Genomic DNA, 14,040 nt, shown 5'->3' with positions numbered 1-14,040 from the left:
TTTATTATTTATTTATTTCAATATTTTCACTTTTCACTTGTAGTCCATAATAAGAACATGAAGCAGTAGCTAAAATGTAACAATATTGGACGTACTAGAGCTATCATGACTAGCCTTATCCTCCATCAGTCTGTCTAATCCAGTGGTTCCCAACCTTCCTAATGCCGCGACCCTTTAATACAGTTCCTTATGTTGTGGTGACCCAAACCCATGAAATTATTTTTGTTGCTACTTCATAACTGTAATTAAATAGGTGTTTTCCAATGGTCTTAGGCGACCCCCATGAAAGGGTCATTCGACCCCCAAAGGGGTCCCGACCCACAGGTGGGGAACCACTGGTCTAAACCCTTTTTAAACTTGGCCAAGTTAGTACATCTTGTGGTGGTGAATTCCGCAGTCTACTTTTTAGATGATGAAATACTTCCTTTTATCCATTCTAAAGCTCATATCACTGGATGCACCTTATTTGTAGCATTATGTGAGACAGAGCTTGATAGTAACCAGTTATGACAGCTAATTAGGTATAACTGTTTTATAGTAAATGAATAAGTAAAACTTTTATTTTTCTCCCACTTTTCTGTGATGAGACAATCAAAGCGGCTCATAACACATTAAAATATCCACATTCAATATTATGTCTCAAATCCTTCCCCCCCCCATTAAAATAGGATTAAACATGATACAATTAAAATTGGAGATTAAAATAAAATTAAAACATTTTCTTCTTTCAATGACAAATTTTCCAATTACAACTGCAACCTGACAAGAGATGACTCCACTTCTTAGCTGTAGAGGTTCCCAAACTTTTTTTTCTCATAGACCACTTTCAAATTTTTACTGGTTTTGGTGGACCCCCTGCTGCTACATTTCTACCGTATTCCCAAAACTCGTCAAAAAATGTGAAGATTAGAGCCCTGTAGACCCCTGCCGAGTCTCCCATGGACCCCTGGGGGTCCACATGGACCAGATCCTTTGTAGTTGCAGAAGGGGGAGAGGGCTTATTAAATGGTGGGCAAAGAATATTACATAGTTCATGTGCTGGTTTATACTGTGTCTTGTCCTGCTGACTTACGCTCTGTTGTGGATGTTCTGGCAATGACAAGGTGGATGAGAGGAGGTGATTTGTACCATAGACTATAATCATTAGCAGCATTCAGATTGTGTTATTTTAAAATAACTAAAAGCATCTATTGTAGTTACTTTTGGGAAGTGGGAAAGTGAAGAGGATTACATTTAAAATTCCTCACAGCCTCCCCCGCTGCAAAAAATAATTTTTTTAAAAAAATACAATTTTCTTTTAAAAGCAATTTTTCAAGCTCTGCTGAGAGGGGGCAAAAGAGATACATCTGAGAGATTAATGATGGAAAGGGGTGTTCTGGTCCATGAGCATATGTCCAGATTAACTGGGGGAAAGCATGAATAGGACGCTTTATATTAGCAGCAGAAGAATAGCTGGCAGTTCCAGAAACACTTTCATTCTGGCTTGCTTTTGCCCACCCATTTGTATGTTTGCTACTGTTATTGTAGCTGCTCTAACCCCTGTAAATCCTGAGGGGTTGTCCAGTGGGGAAGGTCTGTGATGCAGCATTGGAGAGTTACTGTCTATATACACTTGTGAGAGTCTATCATGGATTTGCATGTAGAGGAAAAGCTGCCCACCAACTTAAAAGGTAGTTCTCCTGTATTTCTGTGTTCTTCATCACTATCATAAAAATTTCACCCGTCCATCTGTAAACCTTCTTATCTCTCCTATTACCTGGGAAAGGGGCCAGCCTTCTCTTTCCTGCTTGGTTGAAGGGATTTCTCATGCATTTGCTCTCTGTGTGCAGGTCAGTGCTGCTTAATGGGCAGCTGCTCACCATGATGGATGATGGAAGCCTACCAAACCTGAAACCACGTTCTCTTCGTCCTGGCCGGACCCTGGTGATTCCACCACTCACAATGAGTTTCTATGTGGTGAAGAATGTCAATGCTCTTGCCTGCCGATATCGATAGCTCTTGGCATGTGGCATTTCTTGGTAGGCTCAACAGACATCACAGAGAAACGAGGATGAAAAGACCCCTGAAAAAACTAGAAGAGGGTCAGTCTGAAAGCATTGGTGGCCATTTCACAAACTGAATTCTTTGCCTGTACAGATGGCAATGACAGCACCTGCATGATGGACCTGAGAAAGAAGAGGAGGAGTGTTTTCCTCCTACCTCAGCTGGATCAAAGCCAAATTATTTTTCTCTTTATGGAAAGAACAAGCTAGCTGGAATTGACTTGCAAGCTGTCCTACTGGAGAACAGAGTACTCAAATGCTATTGCAAAAGATGAGTAGGGAAACTTGAACCTTCTGCAAAGTGACATTTCCATGGAAAGCTGCCTATGCTGCCCTCTTCTTGACAGCCTGGGAAACATCTTAAACTATGGATGCATCTTAAACACTGAAGTCTATCCTAAATTGAGGACTTTGTGCCACCTGGTGGCCAGGTAGAATAATTTTAAAAGAGAGATGATCTCTTGGCTATTTTTGCTGAGCATATGGAAAGGTATTGCGTCCATCATTCCAGTAGCTACCAAAAGGGTACCAACAGGGAAAGCTTTATAATTTAGGCCTTTAAGCTTTATTCCTGTGGACACTATTTCCCCCGCTGGCAACCATCACAAAAACAAAGTATACACAGTTGACAATAGAGAACTCTATGCAGTTTTTGGACATGAGATGGAGCCCAGAAGAGTATGCAAACAGATGCAGTTGTGCAAGGCATGTGCTGATGCAGGACCCAGAACAACCTCTTACAAAAATAAGCAGCTAATTGTTGCTGCAGAGGAAAGGCATACACCATATGTCAATCCAGATAAAAACTATTGGGATGTCTGCAGCTGCTTCAGTTCAGCAGCATTGTCGGGTGGAGGAGGAGAGGGTTTGGTATTGGCCACTGTCAATAATGCTGCCACCTGGGAGCATTTGCTGCAAATCTTAATTATTAAATTATATTTTCTGAAGAACTGAAAAGGGTACTTGAATAACTGGGAGAAAGGAATTTGTCAGAGATTGGCCCTGCCTTCAAGGAAGAAATTACAGTTCAAAATGGCAGCCTACATACTTGAAAGTTGCTATCATATTTTTGTTTCAGGACTCTGGGCCTGGTTGGTGCCTATACTCTCTACAACTGGTACTTGCATTTCACCAGATTGCACAGCTAATTTCAGCTGTCAACCATATTTCCCTTTGAGTATTAACAATCTTCTTTCCATTTTCCTGGAGCCAGCAGCAAGCAACTGGATCCCTGACTGTAATCTTTGGATGCAACTCAGGGATCAGCTCTGCTACTTGCACTCACAGAAATTAGAGTATTCTTGCAGGTGATAAGATGGGCAAAAAATTACAGATGTCAGGAAGCGAGGTTTAGGTGTTCTCGTCCAAGCCCAATAAAGTCACATGGGATGCAACCAAGGAGAAGGTTGCTATTATTAAATCCCCATAAAAGGCACCCTTGAACATGAAGACACCTCCAGTCCTCATATAAAGCTAAATTTCCCCCTCCCCCCTGCTACATACACCGCTTTCTTTCTTTCTCATCACCCTGTCCATTCACTCTGGCAACTATGGGAGAAAAAGTCGATGAGGAAGACAGTGACAGCAACAACAGTATCAGGGGCTCTACTGTTTCCTGCATGGTGTTGAAAGAGGAGGAGTGGGTGTCTAGCTGCTGGATCTTTTCAAAATACCTTGTTTGCATCTGGGGGTCCCAGGAGCAAAGACACTTGGGAAGAGTGATTGTAAATATTGCCTTGCACTGCACTATCTAGACACTAGAGAGTCTTATACAGTATTTCCCCTAGAATGTCAGTCAGTAGAAAGGAATAACTTGAAAAGCAAAAGCAAAATAATATTGTCAGGTGACATAATAGCATTTATGTAATGCTATATAAACAGAGGTGGGAATCATGTGTCCTTCTAGATGCTGTTAGACTGCAAGTTTCAGCAGCTCTAGCTAAGAATATGGTGAAGAATGCTGGTATTTGTAGCCCAAAAGCTTCTAGAAAACCATATGATTCCCACTTGCTCTATCATATTCAAGTTTGTTTTTCTTTTTCTTTTTTCTTTTTTCTTTTCGTTTTGTTACTATTGGTTTGTAAATCTTACAGTGCTTATATGGTAGGTCAGTATTTTTAATCCTGTTTTGCAGATGGAGGACATAGTGGCTTTTTCTCTAACGGAGTCAAGAATTCAAACATCAGTCTGTAGGCATATTCCCCATATCAATAGCACTTGACTAGCTGAACTTGGATGCTCCTTTTAACTCTTGCCATTCTCTGCTTTTTAACTACCATACTGTATCAGATCCACCAAATTAATTCCAACAATATAAGATTAAACAGATGACAGCCTACAAACAGTAACAGAAATTCATTTTTGCTAGACCTTTCTGGCCAACCCTTTTACTTGGGTTGTTCAGATATGATCTTGGAGGCAGTTGCATTGCCAAAAGCTCTGATTTACTAACATGTAGCTACTGCACTGTCTACTCCATTTCTCCACAGGTTCTCTCACCCAATTTCGCCATATATCTGTTGTGTGGACAAATTAATAATCTTCAGTTTGTTACAGATAGAGAAAATTGGGCAAAGGAAGTTTTAGAGGAACAAGTCAGGAGCCTATATGGTAGTGCCTCAAAGTATTTAAATATGCAGGTGCAGTTTTCAGTCATAGACCTGGCAACAACATCATCTCCATGTCTCCCTGCTCTAGTAATAGCTCTCATCTCATACACTAATCTCTTTGTACAGACCTCCTGGAGGATAGAACAGAATTCTATGAAATGGATATGTCTCTTTAACAGGTTGGCAGAAAACAGAAGAGGGACCCAGGCCTGAACTAACTAAGCAGATTGGACCTTATTTTTTTAAAAAATGATTTGAGAGCTCTATTTATTTATTTATTTTTAAAGTAAAGATGAGACTGGAGTCCTTTCGATCATTTACATTTCTGTCTCAAAAATGTGGGCAAAGGAGACCAAATGCTAGGATACATACAGCCTGCAGTCAGCACCAGTCTAGTCGGAATCAAATTCAAGAGCTGGAGTGTATTCTTTCATAAGGAAGTCTTAAGATGTATGAAGGCTTTAGTGCCATATATGGAGAAAATAAAACAGCGTTTTTGGTATATGGAAACAGATAATAATATGGAATCAACAGGTGCTTTGCAGTTTGCTTTCTAAACTGCAGAGAGCAAATAGAGAAAAGATGATGCATACTATAAGGGTCGTCCTCTTGTCTCACCCTCTGCCACCAATTGTGAGACCCTATGCCTGCCGCACCACTATGGCACCAAGTGTGGGAAGCATCTAGATGCCCCTGTCATTCCTGTGCAAGACTTTATTTTTATAATTCCATCACTGGACACCACTACCCTCAAACCACTGCTGCTACCACAGATACCGTGAGCCTGAACTCATCCAATAACACTATTATATCTATCTCAGATGTATGGTACAAATATTTTGCCATTTTTAGCACCTTTAAATGTGATAGTGTCATTTCCTACAACTGGAATGATATTCTGGTTGCTTTTGGAAGTGATTTTCTGCTTGTCTGAAATGTGGTGAAACAGCACCTAGGTGCAAAAATGAAATTTGGGGTGGAGGTGCTGGGGGGGGGGGGTGGTGGAGCATTTTAGCAGCTTTTTAAAAAATCAGGATTGAATAATTTCTGGGTACTTCCACAGGGCCTAGGGACTATGTACAACTCATAGGCTGCACAAATCCAACACTTAATTTAAAATATCAAATTATTTTAAATATACTGATCAAAATATATATTAATCAAAATATAAAACGTACATCAAAAGAGCAGGTAACAATCTCCAGTACTGACAATAATATTAAGCAATTAAACATTCATATGAATAGTTTGTCATATTCTCAACCCCAGAGGAAGGCAAAGGAAACCCCCCTCTGAACAAATCTTACCAATAAAACCCTGTGATATGTTTGCCTTAGGGTCGCCATAACAACTTGAAGGCACACAAAGGACAACAGCAATTAATAGTCTTGGCAATAAAAGAGACAATAAAATACTTTGCATATCAATGAAAATATAATGAAGAATGCACTAAAAGAAAGAGAAGAAATAACCACAAGGCACTTTGGACAGCCCACCTTAAACAGAAAGCCCTCTTTCCAAATCCTCTCATGTCCGATTGTGTTTAAGATGGCTCCTCATTGAAACCCCATGATTGCCCCTGCATTGCCTTCACATTGACCCTGGGATAACTTCAAATTTTGCACGTGTGATAAGGGCCTTAAGAAAGTTACTTTTTTGGATGGCAACTTCCAGAATCCTCCAGGCTATATGGCCACTTCCCAAGATCAAGGATGTAACAAGTGGCTGCTGCAGAATACACATAAATATGTCGGGAGCCTGCTGGATTATCCCTTTGGTAAGAAATGAAAAAAAAGCATGTGCTCCAACACCAACCACATTGTTATCCTGCAGTTCCTATGTTAGTGGCTATATACTGCACCTGAATAATGTAATTAAAGAACAATACAACTGAAAGGCATTCTAGCAACACTGGACATGCTCACTGGGAGATTCTCATTGTCCAAAGTAACTTTTCTGAGATCTGCCCCTCCTTCTAGCAACAGCTCTTTAGAAAGGCTCATAGAAATGCAAGTTGGACAAGGCTATGGAAACAGAGGCCTCATTCCCACTACCTTTTAAACGGGATCGCAAATCTGTTTGAACCAGTTCAAATGACCCTGATTCCCACTTAATCTGAATTGCTGAAGTGATTCCGAGAGGGGGCCATGCTCCAGACCCATTTAACCCGTGTCTTTTTTTATGCTGATTTTTTCCGCTTGTTTTTCAATAAATCGATTTTGCGCAAGTGTGAACCACAAGTGAATCAGAATCTATTCAAATTTCCCCTTCGGCCAGCTGGAACCGAATCATTTTGAATCGATTCATTCATGAATGGGAACCACGAGTGGATTATTTTGATCGCAGAAAATGCAATCGGGGCAAGTATGGTGTAAACCACGATCTGATGTCAAATCAATCCATCGATTCAAATCACACAATGATTTATCTGTAAGTGGGTATGAGGCCAGAGAAGTCTAATGACAAGCACAAAATTTCTCTTCATTCTTTCCCCTACTGTCATCAGAGGACACGCAATGTCTAATGAAAGGAAGCCAAAAAGAATTTATTGAAGATATGGCAGGCAATTGGTTGAAAGAAGGGGGAAATATGGTTTTATACAGCAAAATGGGACAGTGTTGCAACCTCCCACAAGTACTGATAAAGCAGTTTGTGTATCGAGGAGTGGGACTGCACAGAATTCTACCTGTGATTCATCTTCCGCTCCCCAGCCCTCTCCAGCATTCTACCAATCTACACTTTGATCTACTGCAATCCATTTTAACTCATATTTGCAGGATTTCAGATTTCTGAGGGGTCAATCCCACTGGTGGAATAACCCGCATTCGATCTGGGCTCTGTCCCACTATAATAATTGCTTCCAAAAGGCCCCTTGTTCCCACTATGAAATGGGGGACTGTTTGGAATCAACTTTTTTCTTTGGCATGCTTGTCATTCCCATTGGAGCTGGGGAAGACAAACAGCCCTTCAGCCAGTCAGCCCCCCTGGACCCCTTCGAAAGGTCCGCTTCCTTTCTCTCCCTCCCTCCCTCCCTCCGCCTTCCTGCTTTCCTTCCCTCTTGCCTTCCACACCTCTGCTGCTTCCCCAGGGGCTGCTGGGCCTCCGCCACTTCCCTGGGACTGGTGGGGCTTCCAGCAGTGCTGCTGCACCTCTGCTGCTGCCACTTGCCCCATGCTGGCTGGCATGGCAGCAGCGCCAGAAGCCCCACCAGACTCGGGGAAGTGGCAGAGGTCTGACAGCAAAGCTGGCCTGGAAGCCCCACCAGCCCTGGGGAAGTGGCAGCAGCAGGAAGGCAAGAGGGAAGGAATGCAGGAAGGTAGGAAGGAAGGAGGAGGCTGGGGGAGGGAGCTGGAAGGAGGAGAAGGAGGATTTTTTTTTAAGGAAAACTAATCGCAAAATCAGTTGAATGGCTTAGCAGCTACTCGCCCCTTTGCGAGTAGTTGCTTTGCCAATCTATCAATTTTGCAATTAGCTTTTTTGTTTTGTTTTGTTTTTTAAAAAAGGACCCCAAAAGGCAGCACTGGGTGTGTGTGAGAGCCATCTCTGGGGATGGATGACACACATCCCTCTGCCATTTGCCCCTCCCTTCCCCTCTGAAAGAATCGATCCCAATCTGGCATTCCCACTTATTGGATGTGGATCAGGATCGAAGCTTCCCAAAAGATCCTGTAAAAAAATGGCTACCTATATGTCCTGGGCTTTTGGCATTTGCCATGCGTTTTTCCCACTGGAATCGATCAAATGAGGATTAGATTTGAGTTCCAATGGGGACTAGGGCCATAAAACTCACATCAAGATTCGGACCTTATCGTAGTGGAAATGAGCCAAGTCTTGCTGTTCCAGCCCTCAAGTGGGATCATCTCAGGTCTTTATTTAGCCTGGCTTGTTAATGTTGTTGTTGCTGTTGTTGTGTGCCTTCATTTTTCCAACTTATGGTGATCTTAAAGTGACCCTATCATGGGATTTTCTTGGAAAGCTTAGTTCAGACAGGTTTGCCTTTACCTTCCTATAAGTCTGAAAGACTGTGACTTCTCCATTTCCAAGACCCAGCAAGGATTTGAATCCTTGTCTCCAGAGTCCAGTGTTCAAACCACTACCTCATGCTGGCTCTCTAGCCTAGTTTCTGCTCTCCTGGAAAATAAAACTGTGCCTGCTTTGACCTGGAACCCTCTGAGGCAGGCAAACAGGATCATTCACACAACATTTTCAAGTTAGTGGAACAGTGAAGAAGACTTAGGTGGGGTACAGACCGCCAGAAAGAGGCGGCCAGTGGCCACCTCTCTTTTCCGCATAACCGCACCACAGCAACCAAATTGCGCAGCACGGCTACGTGGAAACAAAAGGACTGCTAAAAAGTGGCTCCTTTTAGCACTGCCGCAAACTCCTTGCAGTGGTGCGAGGACGTCACTGCCGGGCATGCCCGTCTGGAAGGCGCGCGTCAGTGACGTCACAGCTGTGCACACTGTGTATACGGCGCCGCACAGCTGTGACGTTCTGGTGACATCCTAGGGTTGTGGGGCGTCTGGAAACAGCACCCCGAGGCAACTGTAGCATGTCGCCAGGACATGCTAAAGGGACCGTGTGTACAGGGCCTTAGATCTTATCCCTATCATGGTGCCCTGGAGAAAGAGTGTTAAATGTCTCTTCCTCAGTACATTGCACTAGTGATTAAATCTTATTGAATAGGTGTGTGGCTCAGGAGAATGCCATGAAACAGAATGGGGAACCTTGCAGGATACATTAAGTCTGCCAGCCATATGATTTCCATCCTTGTGTCACAGTAAATTGAGAAATCTATTAAAGACAAGAAAGGTTATTCACTTGCAATCCCACCATCCCTCCTCCCTCACTTCAATTGCTGCTACATTGTCTCCCATCTGTATTGTGCAGATTATTTTGTAATTCTCTTTGCTTATTGCAATATTGAACAATACAGTAGCGAGAAATAAATGCCAAGAAGAAATAGCCTTTATGCCTTTTTTAGGCAAGCACTGGATGAGCAATGCTCTCTGCATTGCTCATCCCCTGACTGTGATTGAAGACAAGACAAATCCCTAAATTGTTTGCCCAAAGAGTGCCCTTTACAAGTTCACCATAGATCATTCTACTTCACATCAAAATATAATACTAGGGCTCGATTTTTTCATTTAAAAAATTGTTCTCATAGAAAGATTTAAAGAGAGAAAGCCTTACTTTATCCTTCCTACCTTTGTACTGATGCCAGCAGCAGGCATTTATGCAGAGGCACAAATATTGTCACCATTCTTATTTTTCAGTGGTTGTTGACTTCAGTATGGGACATCTTATCTTGACAAGATAATTAAATATGGGTTGAGGGTGGATCCCCAAATTAACTCTCAAGAAATAGAGCACAGACTATGGAGTTTATCAGACAAGGGAAATTGGAAGTATAATCCAATGGCAATCTGAATGCAATCATGGGGTTTAATGTTATTGCATGATAACCCACTACATGCAAATTCGGGCAATAACATGCTGTTTTCGGACAATGGGAAGCCAGTTCGAATGCAATTTGCATTCATGTAAATTCACTCAACTAGCAAATTCATGTGAATGCATTCTGGCCTCACTTTCTTTTCATTCAAAATTAAGAGAAATTCCTTACGTGTGATAAAGTCCTATCACTATGACCTGGAGATCCCATGACAGACAGTTCACTGACCTTTGCTATTTACCTGGAGGCAATTTGGGGGCCTTCAGATGTTGATGGACTGCAGCTTTCATCAACATTGACTATGCTGGCTAGGGCTGATAGGAAATAACTTGCAGTCCAAGGGACACAAATTACACCTCCTTCCTGATTAATTCCTATCGCTTAGCCTTGTCTGAAGTAGTGTTTGGGGAACATATATTTTGGACTTCAGCTTCCGAAAACCCTCAGACAGCCTGGTAAGCTGGCTGGGGAATTCTGGGAAAAGTATTGTACAAACTAGTTTGTATAAACTCTTGTCTAACAGTGGGGTTATGTTACCCGAACTGCAAGGGTCCCAAGAGGGCACCCACAATTAATGGAGCAAAATTGCATCGCAGCATCATGGGAAATGTGGGACCTTGGAGGTTTGGGGGGGGGGGGTTGTACCAGAATGGAAGCAAAGTTACATTCCACATCAGACCAATTTGGATTGAAATTGAAGTGAGCTTGGAAACAATTTTTGTGAATTTGCTTGTTACCTGATTCACAAAAATCAGGAGTCCCTTTGGATTGACTGTGGATCCGCCTCGGAACGACCCCCCATAGAAAGCAATCACGTGAGATAATACATCACATTTTAATGTAAATTTGCATCGTTGGACCCGCAGTGGCTTCGGATCAGAGCTGCAAAACCCTCCATGTGATAAGGGCCTTAGTGATGCTCCACAGAGAGGACATTGTGGAAGTCTTCCAGGACAAAAGGTGGAAATGGAAGACAGAAGGCTGGAATTCAAAGCTATAGCCATGTTCAACATTTACATGAAGCTGCTTGGTGAGATCATCTGGAGATATGGGGCAGGGTGTTATCAGTATGCTAATGACACCCAAATATATTTCTCTATCTCTCAGACTGCTGCAGTGACTAAAGAAGGCATCTCTCCTCTGAATGCCTGTCTTGATGCGATAATGGACTGGATGAGGGAAAACAAACTCAAGTTGAATCCAGGTAAGACGGAGGTACTAGTAATAGGGATTCTCAATCCAGGAATGGAGTTATGCCAGTCAGTTCTGGACAGGGTCACACTTCCCCTGAAGGACTCTGTTCGTAGTTTGGGGGTGCTCCTAGACTAGTCTCTCCATCTGACAACTCAGGTGGATGTGATGGTCAGGAGCACTTGCTTTCAGCTTTGGCTGATATGCCAACTATGTCCCTTCCTGGAGTGGGAATACCTTGAAACAGTAGTACATGAACTGGTAATCTCTCATCTTGACTTTTGTAATGCGCTCTACATGGGGCACCTCTGTGTCAAGTTTGGAAACTTCAACTGGTACAGAATATGGCAGCCAGGCTGGTTACTGGCACATCTAGATTTTGTCCTGGACTGCAGCCAGCACCCACAGACACACACCAATAAGGAAAGCAATTAACTATGAAGCTGGAAGTAGTCCACAAACCTTGCAGGGAGAGAGAGAAAAAAGCAAACCAAAAGCCAAGCCAAAGTCATGATAACAGAGGTCACGATAGTCAGTCCAGTCCAGGGTCAGGTCAGCCAGAAGGTAGCAATAGTCCATTCCGTTCTGAAGTCAAGAGTCAGGCAACAAGGAGTCAAGATACAGGGAGCCAGTGCAGGCAGCAGTCACACCAAAGGATCATGCAATAAACTCTGGCACTGAGTTGGTGTCTTTCTGCTCATTAAGTAAGGGAAACTCCCCCCATGCCACCAGGCTATTGCTAATTGCTTTCTCAGCAGTTCTCTGGGATCTGCGTCTGCCAGCACTTTCAGCCTGCGTTGTCTATAGAAGGGAACCTTCAAGCTTGGTTCCTCCCCAGAGTCACCACTAGGCTGCTGTACCACCAGAGGAATCCCCAAGCACTAGGACCTGGCTGCGCCTCCTCCTCTGGGGGGGAGATCAGGGCTGGATTCTGGCAGAACAGGATTAGACTGGTGTACCTCAATTACCTCTGCTCTGAAGAGCCCCATCCTCCTCCTCCATCCTCCGAGACTGTCTTGGCTGGCCATGACAATTTGCCCACATTACACCAGTTTTAAATCCTTCACTGGCTGCCTGTTAAGTTTCTGGCAAGATAGAAAGCTTGTAAAGACTGCCAAAATAAAGCTGCTTCGGGTCCTCTTTGGAGGTATGCTGTTTAAATGATGCATGGGTCTAAGAGTCCGGAGTAACGCCAAAGCACAACCAATTCCTAAGCACCGGAGTGCAGCTTTGTGCAGCTTCCGGATTCTTAGTGTGCATGCATCATTAAAACACATACCTCCAAGAGAACCCAAAGCAGCTTTATTTTGGCAGTCTGAACAGCCAAAGTGTTTTGGTTTTAACCTTTAAAGCCCTACATGGATTGGGTCCGATTTCTTGCGGGAACGCCTTCTCCCATATATCCTCCCCGCACTCTTCGTTTGCTGGGAAGAATCTGCTCACACCAAAGAGGACTAGACTTCGCAGGGACCCAGTGTTCCTTTTCATCGCAGTTGCTCCTAGACTCTGGAACGACCTGTCGGATGAGAATCCATCAATTACACCACCTTGGAAACCTTTAAGAAGGCTATTAAGATGGTTCTCTTCCAGCAGGCCTTTCCAACAACAGGTCCACCTCTATTTACCCCCCTCCCCCCCCCTTTTTCCCATCCCCTTTTCCATCCTATCTGGACCCGGCTATAAATTTCTTACTAATCTTCTATTGATTTTAACTGTTATTTATCTATTGTTTTAATGTCTTTCTGGTTTAAATCTCTTTTAATACAACTATGTTTTTACTGGGGGATAGTGGTTTTTAGAATGTTTAAATGTATTCATTTTATTGTTGTAATCTGCTTGGATCCAAGTGATTAAGCAGAAGTTATATATAAAAAATAATATTATAATAAGTATTATTATTATATTATGTAGTCGGTAGAATCAGTCGTTGTAGAGAGATCTTGCAGCCCCTTTGGGTCTGACTGAAAGAAAGAAAGAAGTTGGCAGCATGAGCTTTCATAGACTTCAGCCTACTTCCTCAAATGCATTAGGGTTCTTAGGAACACTCATACTGCAAAATTTTCAGTATGCTTAAGATCTCTCTATATACAGAAAGGCTGGAACGTAGGGCATGGCCAAAGAAAACAAAGAACACTCCTACAGAAATTCAGTTGCATGACTCTTACTGATGCTGGTAATGGAGGAGATTGTGGGATTCCTCCTGGAGAGAAGGCTGGAAAGAAATGGAGGACATGTCTTGGCAACTTATCACAGGAAGGAGATCGGGAGTTTATCCTGTGAACATCCGGGAAAATCACGTATTACGTGAAACGATTTCACAGGAGTCGCACAAAACAATCTGCCATTAAAGCGACACAAAGAAGCATTAACGCACATTTTTACTTTTGGGATTTCAGCGACAAGGCATTCCGATATCACTTTATTTTCACAATTGCGTGTGATCAATCATTTCACACTTACCTGACATTTTTGCTTTATCGGTGGGATGCTTTAAATACATTTTAATCTCTCTTTAATGCCGAAATTAGCCCCAGTGTGGCTGGAAAAGGAGGAGGACCTCTGGTCACCCTAGACCTGCCCAGTTGCATCACTGGGGAGTGTGAGGTGCAGACCAGGTGACACCCTAAAGGGGATGACACCACTGCTTCAAGCACCCACATTTGGGCAGAAACAGGCTGTGGCATTAATCTAAAGGTAAAATGTAAAGGTAGTCCCTGACATGAATGCTAGTCATAATTGACTG

At 42.9% G+C, this 14,040-nt stretch overlaps 1 protein-coding gene across 1 annotated transcript in view; it reads left to right on the top strand.

The window, feature by feature from the left end:
* HPSE2 (heparanase 2 (inactive)) overlaps positions 1 to 3,224 on the top strand; it is a 180,670-nt gene extending 177,446 nt beyond the window's left edge. The window contains exon 12 of the mRNA XM_042460947.1: positions 1,830 to 3,224. Within this exon, the coding sequence (XP_042316881.1) occupies positions 1,830 to 1,995 (166 nt within the window). The 3' untranslated portion in view covers positions 1,996 to 3,224. The remainder of the gene's footprint in view (positions 1 to 1,829) is intronic.
* Positions 3,225 to 14,040: the final 10,816 nt, after the last annotated feature.

This window comes from Sceloporus undulatus, chromosome 3, assembly GCF_019175285.1.
Source record: "Sceloporus undulatus isolate JIND9_A2432 ecotype Alabama chromosome 3, SceUnd_v1.1, whole genome shotgun sequence".
Lineage (NCBI taxonomy): Eukaryota > Metazoa > Chordata > Lepidosauria > Squamata > Phrynosomatidae > Sceloporus > Sceloporus undulatus.
Note: the sequence above shows the minus strand (reverse complement) of the source record. Positions and strands in the feature narration are given on the sequence as shown.